The 20,306-nt window shown below is 47.1% G+C and overlaps 1 protein-coding gene across 1 annotated transcript in view; it reads right to left on the bottom strand.

Moving 5' to 3' along the window:
* Positions 1-573: 573 nt before the first annotated feature.
* The window catches only part of HS3ST4 (heparan sulfate-glucosamine 3-sulfotransferase 4), a 698,595-nt gene continuing 678,862 nt past the window's right edge, over positions 574-20,306 (bottom strand). Inside the window, exon 2 of the mRNA XM_026515642.4 lies at positions 574-2,626. Coding sequence (XP_026371427.2) covers positions 1,990-2,626 — 637 coding nt within the window. The 3' untranslated portion in view covers positions 574-1,989. The remainder of the gene's footprint in view (positions 2,627-20,306) is intronic.

Here is a 20,306-nt window from a genome sequence, read left to right as displayed (position 1 = left end):
GCCCTAGAGCTCCTGATTCCACGAGAAGTGTGGTCAGGAATGATGGTCAGGAAGCTGTAGCCTGAAAAATCCCCACAGCTGCCCCTGATGGGTAGCTAGACCCACTCTTTGCTCTGCTCATACAAGACCCACATCAGCCAGCCCAGAAAACGCTCTTCTGAACCAGCGTGCGTGTTCTTCCTTCGAAGAGATGGGTTTGTATGTGCCTGTGTGTGTTTACCTGTATCTTCTTTTTGCTTTGGTGGTGAAGGCATATTCGTGGCCTTCGGTTCAAAAACCACTTTCTTCTCTGGCAAAAATTATTTGTAAGGTTGTTTCTGAGTCTAGCATATCAGTCCATTCCTCGTTGGGATTAGTTAAGAGAGAGAAAGCTGCACTCCTTACAGAGTCACTTCTTTTGTGCTATTTTGGGAATGATCTGGCTCTGCAGACAGAATCTCCTACAAGATTCTCTAATCTGGGGCTTTCTGGCCACCACGGGGAGGAGAAGGGATCGTCCCAGAATTCGAGGGTCGGGGTGGGGTTGGAGGTGACCAACACAAACACACGGTCAAAGCCCATCAGTCAGGTTGCATGAAGCTTTATAACAACACAGTTTTCATTTAGCGGAAGAAATGAGTTTAATAACAGGTGAACAGACTTAGCTCCCCCCACTCATACATACTTCCAAATTTACTAGAACAGTTCCTGGTTTTGGAGATCAGTGAACAAGTGCTTGGCGTCAAATGTGGCCTTTTAATCAAATCAAAGTAATGGGAAGGGACACTTCGTTCAGCAGCCCTTGATGGGGGTGTCCGCAGACAGCCCTTGCCCTCCCCCACATCCGCAGACCGGATCCGACAACCCGCCATAGATGGAGTGGGCACTCTGTCACTGCCCCAATGGGCCATCTCTGAAGAGAGTAAGTGAAGCATCAGGTGACCATGAAGGGGACACGGTGGGGCAAACAGAAGAATGGTGACTGATCCCCTGTTGGTTGTGTTTCTCAGGATTACTCATAACGGAAGACATGCCAACTATCTGGTCCTTGCCCCGTGGGGACCCTAAGAGACAGAGTCCACCCCGAAAGCATTCCTCAGAGCCGTGGTGCTAAGGGTCTTCACATGTGGAGACCTCCCACCAAAAGATCTGGCCTTCTTTTTTCACCCCCAGAAATAACATTTGTCTTTACCAACCTCAGGGCTCAGAACTCAGAGGCAATCACACGGCTCCGAGGACAGCCATGTAGGCCTGATTCTATCACGCGGGCCTATGCTAAGTTTCACCACAGCCCGTGACCCTCCTAGGAGGGCTCTTGGAAAGAAGGCTTCCAAGGGTGTCAGCTTTTTGTTTTGTTTTTTTGTTTGTTTGTTTTTTGTTTTTGTTTTTGTTTTCTGGTGAGGAACGTGCATGCCTTTGCCTTCATAAGGTGAGGAGGGGGGACGTCAAAGGGTTGTGGGATGAGACCTTGAAGGAGAAGGCTAGAGACACCTCAGAGAAAGGACCTTGCTCCCTAGGAGTCCTGGAGCACTCAGCCACGAGTATTGTTCTGGAGAGATGCCGAAGCAAAGGTTTGTACAGCAGAGGGCCGTGCCAGATGCAGGGCTAGGACTCAGGCTTCTAAAGTGGCCAAAGCAGACCTTCCTTCCTCTTTTCTTTTTCAAATCACGTAAAGAAACATTCCTGGCACGGTCTCTGACCTTGACAGCTATTTATCCTGTCTTCAGACTCTATTAATTAGCAGAAGACAAGAATTAGCAGTGGCTCCTGGTGGCCATCTGGTCAACCAGATGCTGCTGCCCCGGCAAACCCAGTGCCTCCGTGAGTATGCGGTGGGATCCATCCCTTTGCCTAAGCCTACAGCATTGGAAGCAATCCCGGCTGGACAAAGGAGGGGATCTACTTGGCTCTCCAGCGAGGCTGAGGCTACAGACCCCGGTGGGGGGATTTCAGGACTCAGGTAAGGAGCCTCCTTAGCTATTCACTGGCCTTCCCTCTGCTTCTCTAACCTCATTTGTCACCCTCTTCCCGTTCCCACTGGAAATCTTGACCAGTCATTTGGTAAAACATCATGTTGAAGGGTTTGTAGAATTTCTGCAGTCTGTGGATCACATCGGGGTCGATGCGGGGATGAGTCCGACCTTTGCTCTTGCCTAAGCATCTTGGGGCACTGCTGTCTTCTGGCTTCTTTAGACAAGGGAACCCCTTGGTTTTGTTGAAATAGAAATGTTTTTCAGTCACGACACGCTTGAGGCCTAGAAAATCCTGTACTTTGGCCATTTCCCCGGCAGGGTCCACTATGAGTCGCTCACCACTGACAAAGAGGATTTGGGAGAGGGGGAAATACTGGAGCCAGTTTTCCAGGTGCAGAGCATAGATCCCTATTCGAATGGCACTCCAGGAGGCATCGATCAGCCCTAGGGTCCGGTTTTTGAAGGCCAGCACCTCGAAGGTGGGGATCTCGGGTTTCTTTGACAGCGTCTGGGTGTAGTCAGAGATGGCCCTGGTCACTGGGTTCCTCACCACCACGATCAGTTTTATGTCCTTGGCCATGGCGTGGATGCGCCTGGGAGCCTCGTTTGTCACAAAGTAACTCGGCGTCTTCTCCATGGTTACCTGCCCATCCAAAGTCTTAGGCATCACATTTCTGGAAGAGGGAGGGAAAGGAAGAGAGTGGTCATTCCCATCCAGAACGTGTTAACTGTTCGTACAAAACGTGTGACATACAGAGCTCCTCGTGGGGAGCTACAAAATAAAATTCGTCGATAAGTCCTAGGGATTCTTTTTAACTCCATGTCCTACTGAGGCTCTGATTATGGTATTATCAGGAAAGGCGGCATCAGGCTTCTGCCTTCATTCCTGGGAACCTCATACACCTGGGTTTCAACTGCTGCCCTATCTCTTACCAGTTACGTTCAATGGAGATACACTCTTAATTTCTCTATGTATTAGTTTTGTGTAATCTCTGCAACAGAGGTAATGACAGCACTTACTTCGCACTGTAGTATAAGGATTAAGGGAGATAACACTTGTAAAGCATTTAGCACAGAATCTGGCACGTGCAAGAGCTTAATAAATCAAGGATATTACTATTGTCGCAGCGGCTTTTGGAAAACGTTTGAGCGCCCCAAGAACTCAAAGATTATCTAGACCAGGGGTTGGCCAACTACTCCCTGCCTCTCATTTTTTTTGTATGGCTCGCAGCTAAGACTGATGTTTAATCTCTAAACGGTTGGGAAAAAACCCAACATAATAATAATAACATTTTGTGAGGCATGAAAATTATATGAAATTCAAATTTCAATGCCCATAAATAAACTTTCCCTGGAACACAGCCACACTCCTTCCTTGATGTACTGTCCCTGGTCGCTTTTGTGCTACAACAGCAGAGCTGAGTAGTTGCAACAGGGACTTTAAGACACACAGAGCCAAGCATATTTACTCACTGGCCCGTTAGGAAAACATATGCTGAGTCTTGACCTGGTCCAAAGGGATCGCTGTGCAAATGAAGAAAAGAAGCCCAGAGACAGGGAACCAGACAAGCTTTGTGACCTGAACAAGTTCAATCACGTCCCCTTATTGTCCTCTGTAAAATCCTAAAGCTCACCTCAAGTTCAAGTTCAGAATAAAAACGACATCCAGCACGAAGGCATCTAGCATGGCTCTGGTTCTAGAAATGGAGTTCTTCTTTACTTTGCTCTCAAGCTTGCCCAGTGGGCCAGTGGTAGATCCCACACCATGTGTCTCGGTTTCCTTCCCTAGGATGCATCTCCACACCCACCCCTCCAACCATGTTCACCTTCAGAGTGGCCTTGGTCCCATTTGGGAGCTTCAAGACATTGAAGAGGTTTTGATGCTATGTGTCCCCCAATCCCACTGTGGCAGGCCTATCAATGATAAAAGAGGCTCAGGATCCTATTATACAGTCAATTTGCTATAGGCATATGTAGACCAAAGTTAATTGACGGTAAACCTGTTATACCTGTCGGTAGAGCAGGCCATCTGCCACCATGTGCTCCATTAAATCCATTCACTTCTGAGCCCTGCACCAAAGTGGTACATTTAGGATTACACAAGGCCTCTTTGTTGTGATGACATGCTTTTAAATGTCCCAGCTAATAAAGCTTAATACAGACGAAGATCCCTTAGCTCCCCTACCATAATTAAATTTATTTACTATCGCGTGTGAGGAGAAAGAATGACTTTTCTTTTATCTCTAATTCACATGCTCTGTCAATAATTAATTGCTACTGGGTTTTGAGCTTTCTTGGCAAGCACTTTTATTAGGCAAGAGGAATTTGCCCAGTAGAGAGCTTCACATAGAGTCAGATGTTGTTAGCGCATAATGGCTGGATGGCCAGAAGTCTTTGGATCAAAGCAATCGCCCCAGCCACAGTCATGCTCATCTTGGACGAACTTGTTCTCCAAAGTGGTTTGAATATCTTTATGTGCCTGTTCGGCTCTCACCAGGTTTAACTGTCTCATTCAGAGGGGCAGGGCTCAGGAAGGCAGAGCCTTTGGGAGTCAGATGTGCAGGACTGGAGAACTTCTGATTACCCCCGTCCCTGGGAAGTTGATAAAACCCAAATTTACTCTGAAGTTTGGAAGCCCTCTAGGAAGCATCCTGAACCCACACTGAACCCCAAGTTTCTCATCTCAAAAAAAAAAAAAAAAAAATAGGGCTAAGAGGAGTCCCTTCCTTCTGGTTAGAATAGCACCTGGTGAATGCCAGAGTCTTTAAAACCGACACTAGGTCTACAAGACCGTCGATCGGCACAGCAATTCTTAGAGAAAAGCAAGGAAAAAAAATACTTCTATTTGACCACATGGCAAAGCTGAACAACTAAACGAAGGAACGGGTCTAGGGATAATGGGTATTCTCATTCAAGCCCATGTCACCAACCACACTTTCTGACCTGGAGGCTGGTGACAGATGAATTCAGCCTGAGTTTAAGGAACATGACGATGTCCTACTTTCTGAAATTCAATTGGAGAAATATATTCTCTTAGTATGAAACTCATGTCGCAATATGAAAATATTAAATAAATACTGGTGCAAAAAATACCTGAAGATAGATATTTTTACACGGCCCTATCCAGATTTTTAATCCCTCACATATACTGTTGCTTGCTTATTTCGTGTTTTTTTTTTTTTCTTTAGTGCAAGAGCAGCTGCTAGATTTTTCTTCTCATTTGGTCTCCGCCATTCACTTCGCAGACCTCGGCATTTGTTTGTCTTTACAATGGGCCCCTTTCAAATTCATCTCCTTCACTCTGGCTAATTGCTACAGTCTGTCAAGACATGTAGGGATCTCGAGTCTTTATCTGAAGCATCTGGGATGAAATGGCACCCCACCTCCCAGCCAGTGTGTGCCCAGCCCAGTGCTCAGTGCAAAAGGGAACAAGAGGGGTGCCAGGGAAGGCAGAGGGGAGCAGAGGAGTCTAAATGTCTTTGATCGTGTTACAGATGAATTAAAACACGGCATTGAAGGGGAGGTCCGGCATTGGGGCACGCGCGGTGAGACCATCTCATTGAGCCAAGATACAACTGTGTGGTATGAGCCACCCAGGATCTGTTGCCAGTAAGAAGACCCGCAGTAGCTGCTCAGCTGATATCAAGTAGCCATTCCCCCTTCCCGAGAAGGATTCTGCAGCAGTTATATTCATTCATTCATTCATTCATTCATTCATTCATTCATTCACGGATTCCTTTTCATTCCTGCAGTCCTTGCTAACTACCTGTACCATAGAGCTTAGAATACTGGCATCATACGATTTGTTCCCTAGCCCTTCATGGCTAGTCCCAGTCCCTCAAAGCCACAGGCAATATTCTATTCACCTTTGTATCCCTCAGGTCTAACCCAGTGCCTGCCACATAGGACGGCCGCCCCCTCACTGTCTGGGGTTGGTGGGTGAATCCATGAATGGCATACAGGTGAAAGCGTGATCCCTGGATGTAGGAGAATTGGGGCAGCGGGAGGGCAGGGTCCCTCTAAGTGGGTTTTCCACGCACGGAGGTGCGGCGTGAGTGAGTTCCGTGCCATTCCTGTCTGAAAGACCATGCACTTCAGTGTGGACCATATGGTGCGAAAACACCACATCTGGGCTTGGAACAGCTCGTTAACAGTATCTGGGGTGCTCAGAGCAGCCGTGACATCAACGTCGACACACAGTCCTGACGCAAGAAGCGTTCTGCAAGATCACACATCTGCTCTCAGAGCCCCAAATGTTTATGAGCCCCCATCCAACACGCTCACCGCCCCCCCCCTCCCGCTCCGGGGGGTGGGGTGCTTTGCGGAGCACAAGCCCCATGTGAGTGCAGGTCGGCGCCCGAGGGCCTCACCGAAGACGCTGCTAACACAAGTTTCCGAGCACCAGTCACAGAGTGCTCGCTCCAGGCTGTGGTCTGAATCCAAATTCTGATGCTGGACCCACTTCTCTAAGCACTTTCAAGATACTGGACTCTCCAGCCTAGTCGGTTAAGCGCACAGACTCCAGACTTTCTGAGTTTGGATCCACTTATTAGCTGTGTGACCCTGGGCGAATGACTTAACCCAGATAATCTGTGTCTCAGTCTCATTATCTGGAAAACGGGCATCGTACTAATAAGATACATCTCAGAGAGATTTTATGAAGGTGAAGTAAGTTAATATCGAAAAGAGTCCCTTATATGGAGAAAGTTCTCGATACGTTAGCTGTGAATATTTCAACAACTCTCTTAAGAAGACATTACTGTTATCCCTATTATAGAGGTCCGGAAGCTGAGGCCTAGTGAAATGGATTCGTTTGCCCAAAGTCACAAGAAGGGGGCACTGAAATTCATCCCCAGGTCTGTCTTGCACCATAGCTAGCCCAAGCTCTTTGTGGCTGCCCGACAATGCTTAACAGAACTAGAGAGGCTCGGCAAGGTTATAGGACTGGCCCAAGGTCACTCCGCTAGTGGGTGGCAAAGCTGAATGTTAAAACGAGCCTCATTATGTTATGCTGTAAAGGTGGGTTGTCACTGACTTACCACAGGGAGTTACAGAAACCCGGGCCAGAATCCCCAGAAATTCTTGCCAGATCAAGCTACATCGTTCAATTTGTGATATCTCTCTCTGGGGCCTCCTCAGTTGAAGCAAATGGATACCATCATGAACGCCGAGGGAGAAAGCAATCACCCGTGTTAGATATAAAGTGCCCATTCTCTCTGGAAGGGTCAGTGGCAGAATTTGCCTTTGGCTTGCCTGAATTGGAGGTATGTGGGCAGCTCACATTTTCCCAAATGCATTTTCCCGTGGAACAAATGGTGCATAAATTAGCAATATTTTCTGAGCCCTCCTGATGAACTGTAACCCAAGAGAATGGTGGTTAGAGCAAGGGCATGAGGTTGGGCCACTTCCTCCGCAGTGAGGAAAGAACTCACTTAGGAAGTCCATCGAGCTCCTGCTGCTTGCCAAGCCCCAAACAAGGTGGTTCCACATGGTTCTCCTGGCTAAAGCTCACCAAATACCCTAGGATTCACTGAGTCCATTATGTAGATGTGGACGTGGAGCGCCGGGGTGACTGTGGAGCGCCGGGGTGACCGTGAACCCTGTCCAAGGACACATAGGCAGGATTTGCCCTGCCCAGTTCTCTTGGAAAGTTCATTGTGCTTTTCAAGCCCTGATTCAGGAATCCTGGAAATCTCTGAAGGGGAATATTCAAACCATTTGGAAACTATCTGTCTTGTAGAAAGACCCAAGAAAAGCTGCATGCCCTGGGGCCATATGCCGATCAGCCAAATTGAAGCCCAGAATGCAGGGATCTTGAGTGAGAGCTCAGACTTAACTAACTTGCTGAATGAATTTAGGACAGGGATTTTCTCTCTGGACCTGCACAGTGAAAGGGCTATGTTAGTTTCAATCCTCTCATTAATCCCATCAAGTATTTACTGGTGCTTGTTATGCACCAGGTGTTGGGTCTAATACTGAGGATCAAGCATGCCTGGTACCTGCCCTCCACGGACGGACGGTAAGTTCTTTGAAGGAAAGGTCTGAATACCCATGTTTGGTCTGTGGTTCAGATAGGACATCTCTATTGTGGGCAGATGTCTCCTTTCAAACCAAACTGAGTCTCAGGGGCATTCCCGCATGCCCACAGGAGGGAGAAGGAGGAGACCGGAAGGGCAAAGGAGAGGACGGGAGGGGGAAGAGAAGTAGCAAAGAATAAAGGAGATTAGAAGGGAGGGGAGAAATAAAGACAAGAAGAAAGGAAGGAGTGAGAAAGGAGGAGGAGAAAGGGAAGAAGGAACTGGGCTTTGAAGATACACAAAGAATTTAAATAACTGGAAAAAAAGACGAGGAAAGCATTCCAGTTTTAAATGACACACGGCCACATTGTGGGGGAAAAAAGAGCAAACCCAGGTCTTAGGCATTTTTGTTGTTTTTAAAGTTTGGGCCAGGGGCGCCTGAGTAGCTCAGTTGTTAAGCATCTGCCTTTGGCTCAGGGCGTGATCCCAGGATGCTGGGATCGAGCCCCACATCGGGCTCCTTTGCTGGGAGCCTGCTTCTTCCTCTCCCACTCCCCCTGCTTGTGTTCCCTCTTGCTGGCTGTCTCTCTGTGTCAAATAAATAAATAAAATCTTTTAAAAAAATTGAAAATAAAAAAAATAAAGTTTGGGCCGGACAGGTATGGCTATTTTAGGATTAGAACGTTTCGGAGGGTCTCTGTAGGAGCATGAGCCCCACTGAAGTAGGCGGAGGGGGTAGCTACCCTTATTCCCCATGTTCTCAATGAACCAACTGAAGCTCAGAGAAGTTACGTGCCTTGACTAAGATCACACAGCTCCTCTGTGGCACGGTGGGAATTTGAAACCCAGTAGAGCCTGTGGTTCTCACCACTCTTAAATAGGACAAGGAGAGGAAGGTCCAGAGTGGAGCTAGAGCCTGGAGGAAGGGATAGGATATAAACCTTCAGTGGAGAAACGAAGGTCCAGTAGGCATTCTTACCCAGAGAGAAACCTGGCATAACAGTTGATAAGGGCTTGAGATGTGGTGGGACATGGGTAGGATCAGGCAGAGCAATACTGAGGAACTTCCTCCTAATGGCTTTGACTTTCCTGACGTCAGAAGACTGGGGCCACTGCTAAGCTTGAGGGCCTTGGGAGTGGGGTTATGGGACTCAGAGCAGATGGCGCTGGATGATATATTAATAATTTATGGATTACAGTGACCTACGGCGAAATTATCCTGTGTTTGGTTTTTGCCCTGGGAGACTCATCTGGAAGAAAAGGCAGGGAATTTATCGCTACCCTCACCCCCCACCCCAACCACCACCACCATATATCCCTTGGTCCTTGGTTTCAAGAGAGGTTTTTATTTTTTTTTTTTTCCTGTGCATCTTTTTATTTTTTATTTTTTTTATTTTTTTTTTAATGATTTTTTATTACATTGTGTTAGTCACCATACAGTACATCCCCGGATTCCGATGTAAAGTTCGATGCTTCATTAGTTGCATATAACACCCAGTGATGGGTAGTAAGGAGGGCACGTATTGCATGGTGCACTGGGAGGTTTTTATTCTAATACAAATTAAACTTGACTTGAAACCCATATGACAAGTCTGAACAGAAGTCCTCTACTGATAATTATTCAGAGCCACCTCTGACACCTTTTATAAGGCAGCCCAGGATCCTAGGGGATACGTTTCTGAAGACGTCATCACAAATGAGTAAGACGAGTGTCTGGGATATCCGCAGATGCCAGGAACCAGAAAGGGAAAATGAGAACATACTCCACTCTGAGAGAAGAATTACTTGGGTAAAGATGCTCCTTACTCCCTTCTGGGGACCGCCAAGTGTCATGAACCACATGGGGTGGCACTTATCTCAAAAGATCAGAAGTTAATGACACCACAGACCCTAAGTCCTTTTGGGGCCAGAGACACAACACAAGACAAATCAAAACAGAAAGAAGGAAGACCCCTTTCAGGCCATTTCCAGTTCTACAGTAGGCTGACACACAGCTTTTCGGAGGTTGTTCTCTGTCTCCCACACGAGTACAATGAGGATTTCACAGTTTTGTTTTATCAACCCAATGGTGTTTTCACTCCCTGAGTAGTCAGGAGCTGGTCACATGGAATATTCTTAAGGTCCTAACATGCATGTTCTTGAATCAAGCCCCAAAGAGAAACTGGCTTGGCAGATGAAGGGCTCACAGCACCTTCTCTGGAGCTTGGAAGAAGACTAGGTGTTCTAGGTGTGCCCAACTGCCTCTGGAGGGTGGAGAAATGCCAGTCTATCACAGAAGGTTGAATGTCTTCCCTCGCATGCCTGAACGGATTTCCATATTGATCTCTTACCCAACAGATGTTTCCCTTCCTTGGATCTGAGTTTTGGAACCAAGTTTTCCAAGTAATTATAAATTTATTATTTTATATATCAGAGTGTATACAATTAGGGTTTCTTCATCAGAGAAAGCCAAGATCACGATGCTGAAACAAATTTTAATCAAAAAAACAAAAGAAAACTATCCATTTATGTGTTTGCCAGGCACCATGCTAGAATTGGGAGATTAAACCAAGAGCAAGATCTTGCCCTGAAGAAGTGTGCATTTTTTTGAAATTGTAAGAATAGTTTAAGAGGTCTGTCCTTGTCTCTGAGAATTCATAGATGTGCATGAGTTTCGGGTTGGGAATCACTGGTGGAGGGTTTACTGAATCCCAGCCCTCCCCCATCGCCTCCTTTAGAAGCTTTACTGAGTGCACACTCACCCTGACAAAGGTGTGTGGCCAAGCGTTTAACTTCCGGGTTCCATCTCTAAACCACACTTGCTCTGAGCAAACCCACTGCGTGTCTTTGATCCCCAGTTCCATCTTCGTTGAATGGGGATAACATCTGTTCATTCACAAGAAAAGGTATCCGGCACCTTGGTACAGAACATCAGTACCTAGCCCTTCTTGCGGCCAGTGTAATGTAGCACATAGTAGGTGTGAACATATCTATTTGTTGAGCAAATGTAGGACAATGGCCCTGCCCCAATTCTGAAGCTGTAGGACTACCGTAGGTTGCCTAATAGATGCACCCCTACAGAAATGATGACTCTTGAGACACAGAAACCCACCTCAAACAGGGGTTGATACAACCCACTCTTAGAGCACTGAACAGCTTCGGTTGGGCATATATTCCAGTGAATTACTAGAACTCTTTTTCTCCTTGCCACCCTGAGGTGCCTAGGCATTTGGGAAGCCTCACTGCTGGGCAGAACCTGGCCACTTTTGGGGGCCATGCCTCATTTTACGCCAATTGTAGGCATCAATTCTATTTCTCCCTGTTGTCCCTGACTTTCCCAGCACCACCAATTGTCTTTGGCATCGATGCGACCACCGTGTGATGGAAGTGAACTTGTTCGAATGGATTGATCTGGAAAACACATATGGACAGAAAGCAACTATGAATTCAACAATCCTTTGAAATGAATTCAGGTTGCCCTGGGGGTGTGTGCGTGCGTGTATATATGAGATTTTTATTGATTTAGTTTCTACTCCATGCGTGGCATCTACAGGGCCAGGGAAGTCCTTTGTAATAATTCTCAAGCCCACAGGTTGGAAGCATGGTTCTAAAATCGAAACCATTGTCTGCCTCTAACCTCAGCTTCCACCAGCTCTCTTTGCCCACAACTGTCTCTCCAGCTCTTTCACTTTTGTTATTGGACCATCTCGCCCCGGAGGATCTAAAACAAGACGCTCCCTGACTCTGAATTCGTGAGATTCTGGAACACACTTCACCTGGTGGAAACTGGGGTTTCCCCCCAGAGCGCACCTCTCTGATGCTTTATTCATCCACATTCAAAGAGCACCCCGCTGCAGATCCTCACCCACCAACCTCCGTTGGCCGGTTTATTGTATTTTCTTTCCTCGGGCTCAGCGTTTCAAAGGGCAGGTGCCACAAGTAAATGATGATTACGGAGGTGTCAGCGTGTCTGCACTGGGGCCTCGTGCTCACGATTTAACAGACGGTGACAGGAGAGGGGTCCTCTCGGGAAGGCTGTTTTCCAAGTCTCTCCGCCTCCCCTCCACTCCCAGCTGTGTGTCAGCTCAGCCCTGCCTCTGGGGCGCTGCCAGCCTCCTTCCTTCTCACCAGCATCCCGGTGCCGATCCAAACCCTGCTTGCTACGCCTCCCCTATGCACATCTAAGCCCTGCGGCCTCTAACCGTGCGGGCCACCGCAACTCAGAGTGACAGACGCACTGCTCTTCCTGAAGGTGACGGCCCGTATGCCAGGTTTTCATGGCAGTCTTGCCTTGTCTGGGACCACCCCTTGCTTTGTTCCATGTGCTTCTCAAGACACTCACCTGGGCCCCTGGGGGAGGGCCTGTCATCACCTGCTTGCCTAGAGCATCACTTGATTGACCATTTGTGGCCGTCCCTCCTGAGCCTGGTGTTCTGCCTCCAAAGGAATGTCCCCCAAGCTGCTGGCAGAGGACCCACCAGCTGGTCTGGCCCCCAGGAGCCTGGTTCTGCCGTTCTTACTCTATGAAGGACTTTGGGAAACCTTGAATTCCTCACTGTATACAGTGGAGGTCACAAGCAAGACCAATCGCAGAGCGTGTTTTATGAGGATTAAAAGGGCTGGTGCTTATGATGCTGCTGTAGACTGAATGTTTGTGTTCCTCACCTCCCCCCAAACCCATACACTCATCCAATGTGATGGTTTTGGGGGTGTGGCCTTTGGGAGGCGATTAGTAATGAGGGTGAAGTTCTCATGAATGGGATTAGGGCCCTTTTATTTAGTTTATTATTTTTTAAAGATTTAATTAATTTATTTGACTGAGAGAGAGAAAGAAAGAGAGAGCAGGCATAAATGGGGAGAGGGGCAGAGGGAGAGAATCCCAAGCAAACTCCCCACTGACACCGGGCTCGATCCTACCACCCTGAGATCAGGACAAGGGTTGATGACTGTTGCTAATTCGGCATGAAGCCTGTGTATTACACATTCTCAGAGAACACCACCTGGGACCTGTGCCAATGATGAGATCCCCGAATGTTTACCCTGTATGGATCCTTAAAATGAACTTTGCTTTCGCAAATAATGTGTACGTTCTTCCTCCGAGTGATCAAGGAACCTGGTCAGCTAGATAGGTGACACTCAAAGCACTTGCCTGCGACTGAGATAGTGCTGAAGGCAACTTGTGCTCTCGGCTGTAAGAATGCAGCCCAGAGGCTCCCTTTTCCTGAACGTGGCCAGGATGGTAGGACAGACAGCCTCTTCTACAAGCTAGCACCCTGGTCAGAGCCTTCCATGTTGTCCTTGAGATATTTCCTTCCTCAAGTTGCAGCCCCAAATCAAGATCTCCAGCTTCAATGATGTTAAGTACAATCATAAATTAATTAGTGCTTCCCACTGTGCCTGTATTTAGATCCGACTTTCACAGCTTGGGGCACATGAAATACTAAACAGATTTTCAAACCAATCAATCTGATCATATAGCAGATGGAGAAATGACAGATAGATAGGAAAGAAGCTCAGCGCACACCTAGAGAGAAAGACACAAACAGGGCACCTGGGTGGCTCCTTTGGTGAAGCGTCTGCCTTCGGCTCAGGTCATGATCCCAGGGTCCTGGGATCGAGCCCCGCATCGGGCTCCCTGCTCGGCAGGGAGTCTGCTTCTCCCTCTATTCCTCCCCCCTGCTCATGCTGTCTCTCTCTCTCTCCCTCTCTCTTTCACATAAATAAATAAAATCTTTAAAAAAAAGATATACCCAAACATCCACAGGCTATACTATGAGTATGGAAGATTCTTATATTATCAGACATTCCTGCACACCAATCCCGGCAGGACCTCTTTCTGTCTCTCTTCATCTCTGTCTATCACACACACACACACACACACACACACACACACACACACACACACCCCTCTGCTGCTCCTATAATTGACTTCTCATTATTCAGGTTTTGGCTCAGACAGCACCCACTCAGAGCACAATCCCCTTCCCCAGGCACTGTCTAAAACTACTCTCCTTCCACCAGCCTCTTTTGTTCACTTTATCTGCCTTATTTTTTGTCTGAAATTATCTCGTTTATGTGTTTATTTTCCCCTGTAGAGTCTGTCTGTCCTCCAAAAGCAAGCCAGCTCCCAAGAAGAAGGGTGATTTGACACTTTAGTGTGTGGCTGTGTCCCTGCATTTCACACACTGCCTAGAATCAAACCGATCTCAGTAAATATCTGCTGGAGGATGGGAGAAAGAAGGAACGAAGGAGAAGAGAGAGCATAGGTGGGAATAAGGAAAGGAAAAATACGGGAAGGGAGGAAGGAAAATGTGCCTGAAGGGAGGCACCGAATGTCACGGGATGACCGTCCCAGCACGTCACATGGCAGCATCCGCCACCACCCCACCAGCCCAGTGAGCCCTCCCCAGTCTCCCTCCTCCCCCTCCCTGGGAAAGGGCACCGCCATCCCCCCTGTTGCTCAGCCCCAAACCTATGAGCCATTGCTGCTGCTTCTTCCCCTCACTCATCCCTCAGCAACCCAATTCCTTCAGGAGTCCTGTCTGTTGCCTCCACTTCTAAGACATATTTTAAATTGAAGCCCTTCTTTCCACCATTCCTCTGGTATTTTTGGAGCCCACACTACTGGCCTCTCAGCCTTGTGCCTCTCTAGGTCTTCATCCACGTTGAGCAAGAGGGAATTTCCCAAAGCTTACATTGGCCAAGAGGGAGGGAATACAGCATAGTGGTGAAGAGCGTGGACCTCGGTGCCCCGCTTCAGAGATTAATTCCTTGCAGACTGTAATGCATTCAACCTCTGTGTGCCTTAGTTTCCCCATCTACAAGTGGAGACTTCCATGACAACAAAACATTTCATTGATGCTACCGAGGATGGAGGATGGAATGAGACATAAAGCCCACTTCATAAATCTATGTAAACTTCAGCTACAATTTTTTTTCATTATCATTATCAGAAGTCATTTCAATCAGCTCTCATTATATTAAAAAAAAATCTACCCCCCTCTTAATGGTCTCTAAGGCTCTATATGATATGTCCCTGAACTCAATCCCATTTGCTCAAGGTCCCAGCACTGCTGGCCCTCTCTCCATCCCCCAGAACTCCAGATTTCTTCCCTTCTGCATCGGCTCTGCCCTGATTCTTTCCTGCTATTTCCCCAGGTCCCTGCAGAGCAGGCTTCTTCTCACTATTCAGGTCTCATATTCAGGTCTATTCAGGTCTCACATTAAATGTCTGGCTCTGAGCTGTCCATTGCGGAAGCCACTTCCTCATGTAGCTATTTCAATGTAAATTAATTAAAAGCAAATAAAGTTTGGGGCCCCTGGGTGGCTCAGTCGGTTAAGCATCCGACTGCTGATTTCAGCTCAGGTCTTGATCTCAGGGTCGTGAGTTCGGGCCCTGCGTTGGGCTTAAAAAAAAAAAAAAAGTTAAACATGCAAGTCCTCAGTGTTCAATAGCTATGAATGGCCTGTGGCTACGGGGCTGGAGGGGCAGATAGAGTATATTCCATGATCAGGTAACATTCTATCAGAGAGTGCTGGTCTGGTCCATAAGTGGTGATGGTTGGGACATCCACATACCACTCAAAAGTTACCTGTCAGAAAGGCTTCCCCTGATCATTCAACCAAAAATAATGCCTGTCCCAAGTCACTTTCTGTCCCACTGTCCTGATTTTTCTTCATTGCACTTTATGACATTGGTCAAGACCTATTTATCTAATTTGCTTATTGGTTCACGTGATGGTTGATGCCTTCCCACCTGGAATTAAGCCTCCTGATGGCAGAACTGTGTCTTACTCATTAGGTTGTATATCTGTCCCTCATAGAGCATAGTATGTAATAGGTGCTTAATAAACAACAAATAAATGAATGGTCCCCTTGGATAGGCACATTCACATCTTCACTCACATATACACTCATTTCATACACCCAAAGAGGCCAGAACAGGACAAGGGAGGCGAAAGAATATTTAATCTGATACTAGGTAGGGTTCCGTCTCCTGGCCACCAGCTGGTGACAAAGTAAGAAAGGCTTAGCCTCGCCCACTGAAGATGCCAAGTCTTGCCCCAGAGCAAAACCAGTTAGACATGGTGAGACCTCAACCATGAAATGCACATGTAATATGGAGTCACCCATCTCCAGCCTCTGGAAAGAGAGAGCAGAGGAAGAGCTCGGTCTAGAGTTCATGTTGGAGGTCAGGGAAAAACTCAGGGATGAAGACAAGGGACTGGAGTGCAGTGTGGGGCTCAGTCTGTCTGTTCCCTCCTCAAAGTCAACCACCTCCCCGGAGGCTCCGTTCTCTGGAGAAGAATCAAGGAGAACTCTCTGGTTGGTTTGTGGCTGTGGGGCTTGCTCATGGTATCTCCAAAAATTTCTCTGCCAGTTCTATGGCAAGTGGACTAATGTCATGAAGTCACCACACTGGTGACCTCGACTCTGGAGGGACATTCGAATTCCTTGGGTCCCACAACTGGGGATTCTGACTCAATTGGTCGGTGATGGTGTCTGTCCATTGGTATGTTCTAAAAGCTCTCCAAGGGATTCTAATGAGCAGTCAGGATTTAGAGACATATTTTAGAAACCAAATTCCTTGAAAGACATCAGCACATCCCTCCCATCTCTGCAACCCCAGAGAACAGGGCAGGGATGGAACCGGACTAATGTTGTTCCATGAATAAACAGATGGACAAACCAGCGAACAGATGTGACGCTTAGTTAATTTTATGCATCACCTTGACTGCACTAAGGGAAGCCCAAGGAAGAGGGTAAAGCATTATTTCTGGGTGTGTCTGGGAGGGTGTTTCTGGGCAAGATTAGCATTGACCGAGCAAAAGATCTGGCCTCACCCATGCAGGTGAGCATCATCCAATCTATGAGGGTCTGAATAGAACAAAAAAGGCAGAGGAAGGCAAATTTGCTCATTTTGTCTATCTTTGACTCTCAGACCTCAATACACCTGGTTCTCCAGTCTTCACACTTAGACAGGTACTTATAACACCAGTTCCCCTGGTTCTCAGTTCTTTGGACTTGGACTAAACTACACCACTCATTTTTCTGGTTCTCCAGCTTGCAGATGGCACATCATGGGATTTTTGGCCTTCATAATCCCATAAGCCAATTCTTATAAAAGATCTCCCCACCACCACCACCTGTCTCTATATCTATCTGTCTATCTATATATCTATCTATTATTCCATCCCCTATTCGTTCTATTTCTCTGGAGATCCCTAATACAGACAGATAAATGAATGAACCAATGAGTGAATGAATGAAAAAGCAGTGTGATTTGCACATCCTGATAACGTTGAGTATCTCTCAATCTCTGGACCACACTCTGCCATTTCTGGACATCCACTTAGATTCTTGTTCTCATGGATTCAATATTTTTCTTTAAATCAATTTCATCCTTATTTGATTCCATAAATCTGTTGAAAACAGAAATTGTATGTGACTACCTTGACTGGAAAAACAATTATGACTGCCGGGCAGACAGACTCTAAGACAGCTCCCAGTCATCCCCACCTCCTGATATTTATGCCCTCATGTAATCTCCACACACTGAGCATGAGCAGGACCTGGGACTTGATTCTAATCAACAGAATTTGGCAATGAGGATGTGATAGGACTTCCAGGAATGGTTACATAACACTGTAACTCGCATCCTGTTAGCAGACCCTCTCTACTGGCTCTCTCTCTTATTGACTTTGACCAAGTAAGCCACCATAGGGAGAGGTCCATTTGTCAAGAAACAGAGGACAAACTCCAGTGCACAGCCACAAGAAACTTAAGCCCCCAGTCAACAGTCCACATGGAACTGAACCCTGCCAACAAACACACAATTTTGGTAACCATCCTTCCCCAGTCGAGCTTCAGATGAGACCCCAGCCCCAACTCTGCCGGCCCTGGACTACGAGTCTCAAATCTCCTTTCTGATAAAGGAAAATTACCACTGTCAGCTGTTAGAGACCTATCAGCATCACAATGAGATTTTCTCCTTTGACTTAAATGAAATCTTTTCAAAAAGATTGAAAGGGAATTATTGTCTCTCCCCTATCTCTAATTGATAGTTCTACTCTTTCTTAATTCCTAGAGCTAAGTACACCTATCCACTGGCCCTCCAGCTGCCAGATAAGAGCTACATCTCACTCGGGATGAGAATATGTCAGCACTCGCAGTGACCCCAGCAGATGGAGCCCAGAAATAAGAGATGGCCTCTGCCAGAGCACCTGTTGCACTTACACGCACCTGGGAGACCTTGTTTTTCCTCCATTTCCCCTATTTGGGCTCTATCCACAGGACAGGGATTATCTGCCTACTTTTGTGCAAAACATTCCATCTCACCACTATCAAAGAGGCATATACTGACCCTAATCTCCTTCAGTGAGGCTCTACACGTTTTTTCAGACTTCTCTGGGGCTGGACTCAGAGTCTTAACAAGGTTCTAGCCCTTAAGGGAGGGAGTGTCAGGAAGATCCAGGTCCAGGGGTTGGGATCTGTGCTGCTGATTGGCGGGGGAGGGGCACACAAGAAGTCACTGCCTTTGTTGCATGTCTGATTATATAGCCTCTCCTCTCACATCTACCCACAATAATCCTGCAATGACGACCAACATGTTAAGAAAGTTCCACTTTTAGAGAATATGTTCGGGGTGAGTAATCATCCCTTTGATGTTCCTTTTCATGCTCCTACCTGGACCCTCTCACTGTGGCCCTGGCAAAGTAAGATTCTCCTTTTGCTGAAAGACCACAGGGAAGCAGGACATTGCCCCCAGCTGACCATGGATCTCGTCTTCTGCCTGGATTCACACTGCCTGGTCCATAGAACTTTTGTCTCATTCCAGAGCTCAACACACATTTAATATACTGCCTTAGAAGACAGGCTTCCTCTTTCCTTACCAACCTCCTTGGAAAAGTTCTCAGTAAGCTTCAAACCCATGCATCTTCAGGTGGAGAAGACAGGCTCCTCTGATTCCCAGGAAATAAAATGTTTCCCTTTCCAAGTTCCAACGGCTAGCTTGGTGCAGAGAAAAACAAACACCACTGCCTCCTCTCTGCATAGATGTGTCCCCCCACCCCCCCAGCCTTGATCCACATCTGCCTTCTGTCATGCCAAGGCTCCTTCCTTATCATTCTCAGAGCTTACCACCCCTGCCCGGAGCCCTGGGTGGGAGTCTTCTTTTGGGTGAGTGCATGCATATACGTGGAAATGTGGATATAAACAGTATCATCCCGCATGCAGCCTTCTAAAATCTGGGTTTTCTACTCAATAATACTTCTCGAGATATTTCCAAATCAGTGCACATCTCATTTAAAAAATGAATGTTGCATTCGATGGTATATGCAAACCACTATTTATTCAGTCATTCTTCTGTAGAGGGTTCTTTAGTGGCCGCAGATGTTCTATGAGGACAGGTAAGGCTGAAGTGAGCAATTTTGAACATGTGTTTATTTGAGTGTTCCCTTTACCCAGCCCTAGAAAAGGTGAATCGTTGGATCATGGGAGTTTGTGTATAAAGGTTTTAATAAATGGTGGCAAATCGCCCTCCATTGCGGTCATGCCAAATTATGTGCCCGTTCACAAAGTGAGAGAGTACTCATGTCCCCTCACCAGCTCTTAAAGGTGCTGACCATCTTATTTCCACTAAATCTTGTCACTGATAACCATCCTCAGCCCTCAGCTCATGTGGCCTGTTTTCCCCACGTTGAAGGGACACTTGCCTCCTCTGATCTCCGCTGTCTTGTGGCTAACTCTCTCTTTCCATTACGGACCCACCACACCATATGGCACATATGTATTTCCTTGTTTTCTCTACTAGACTGTGAGCTCCTTGGGAAAAAAGCCAAAATAAACTCCCAGGCAAAGTTTACTTAGCTGGACCAGATTAACCCCCTGCTTTTTCCAGATGCTATCACATGCCTTTGCCAGGAACTCTTGTGCCCCCGGCAGCACCAGGAACAGGTGGAGTTTCATAGGAACTTTTGGCATTGAGAATTATTTATGTGACAAGAATTTCATGTGGAAATCAACGTGGCTGGGTGCAGCTGAGCAGAAATAGGGGAGGGACAGAACTCAAAAGAAAGACCTGCTGGCAAGAATATTTAGCCAGGTCCAGCTGACCCCTGCCACTTGGCTCCTCAGTGAGGAGCATTATGTTCTGGTCACAGCCCCACCACGGGCCCCGTGCACCCTGCATTTGAGCCTCTTGGGACTTCTTGCCATTTTCTGGGTACATGAAGATTTTGTCGATCTTGGATTTTATAGATGCTGTTCCAAGTTCCTGAAATGCCCTTACTTTCCTGCCCACTGTTTAGGCCAACTCTTGCTCATAGCACATCTGATCTGAAGGCCTTCTCCTCTGTGT

Source organism: Ursus arctos, unplaced genomic scaffold (genome assembly GCF_023065955.2).
Source record: "Ursus arctos isolate Adak ecotype North America unplaced genomic scaffold, UrsArc2.0 scaffold_2, whole genome shotgun sequence".
Classification (NCBI taxonomy): Eukaryota; Metazoa; Chordata; class Mammalia; order Carnivora; family Ursidae; genus Ursus; species Ursus arctos.
The sequence above is the reverse complement of the archived record's forward strand: the minus strand, read 5'-3'. Positions and strand labels throughout refer to the sequence as shown.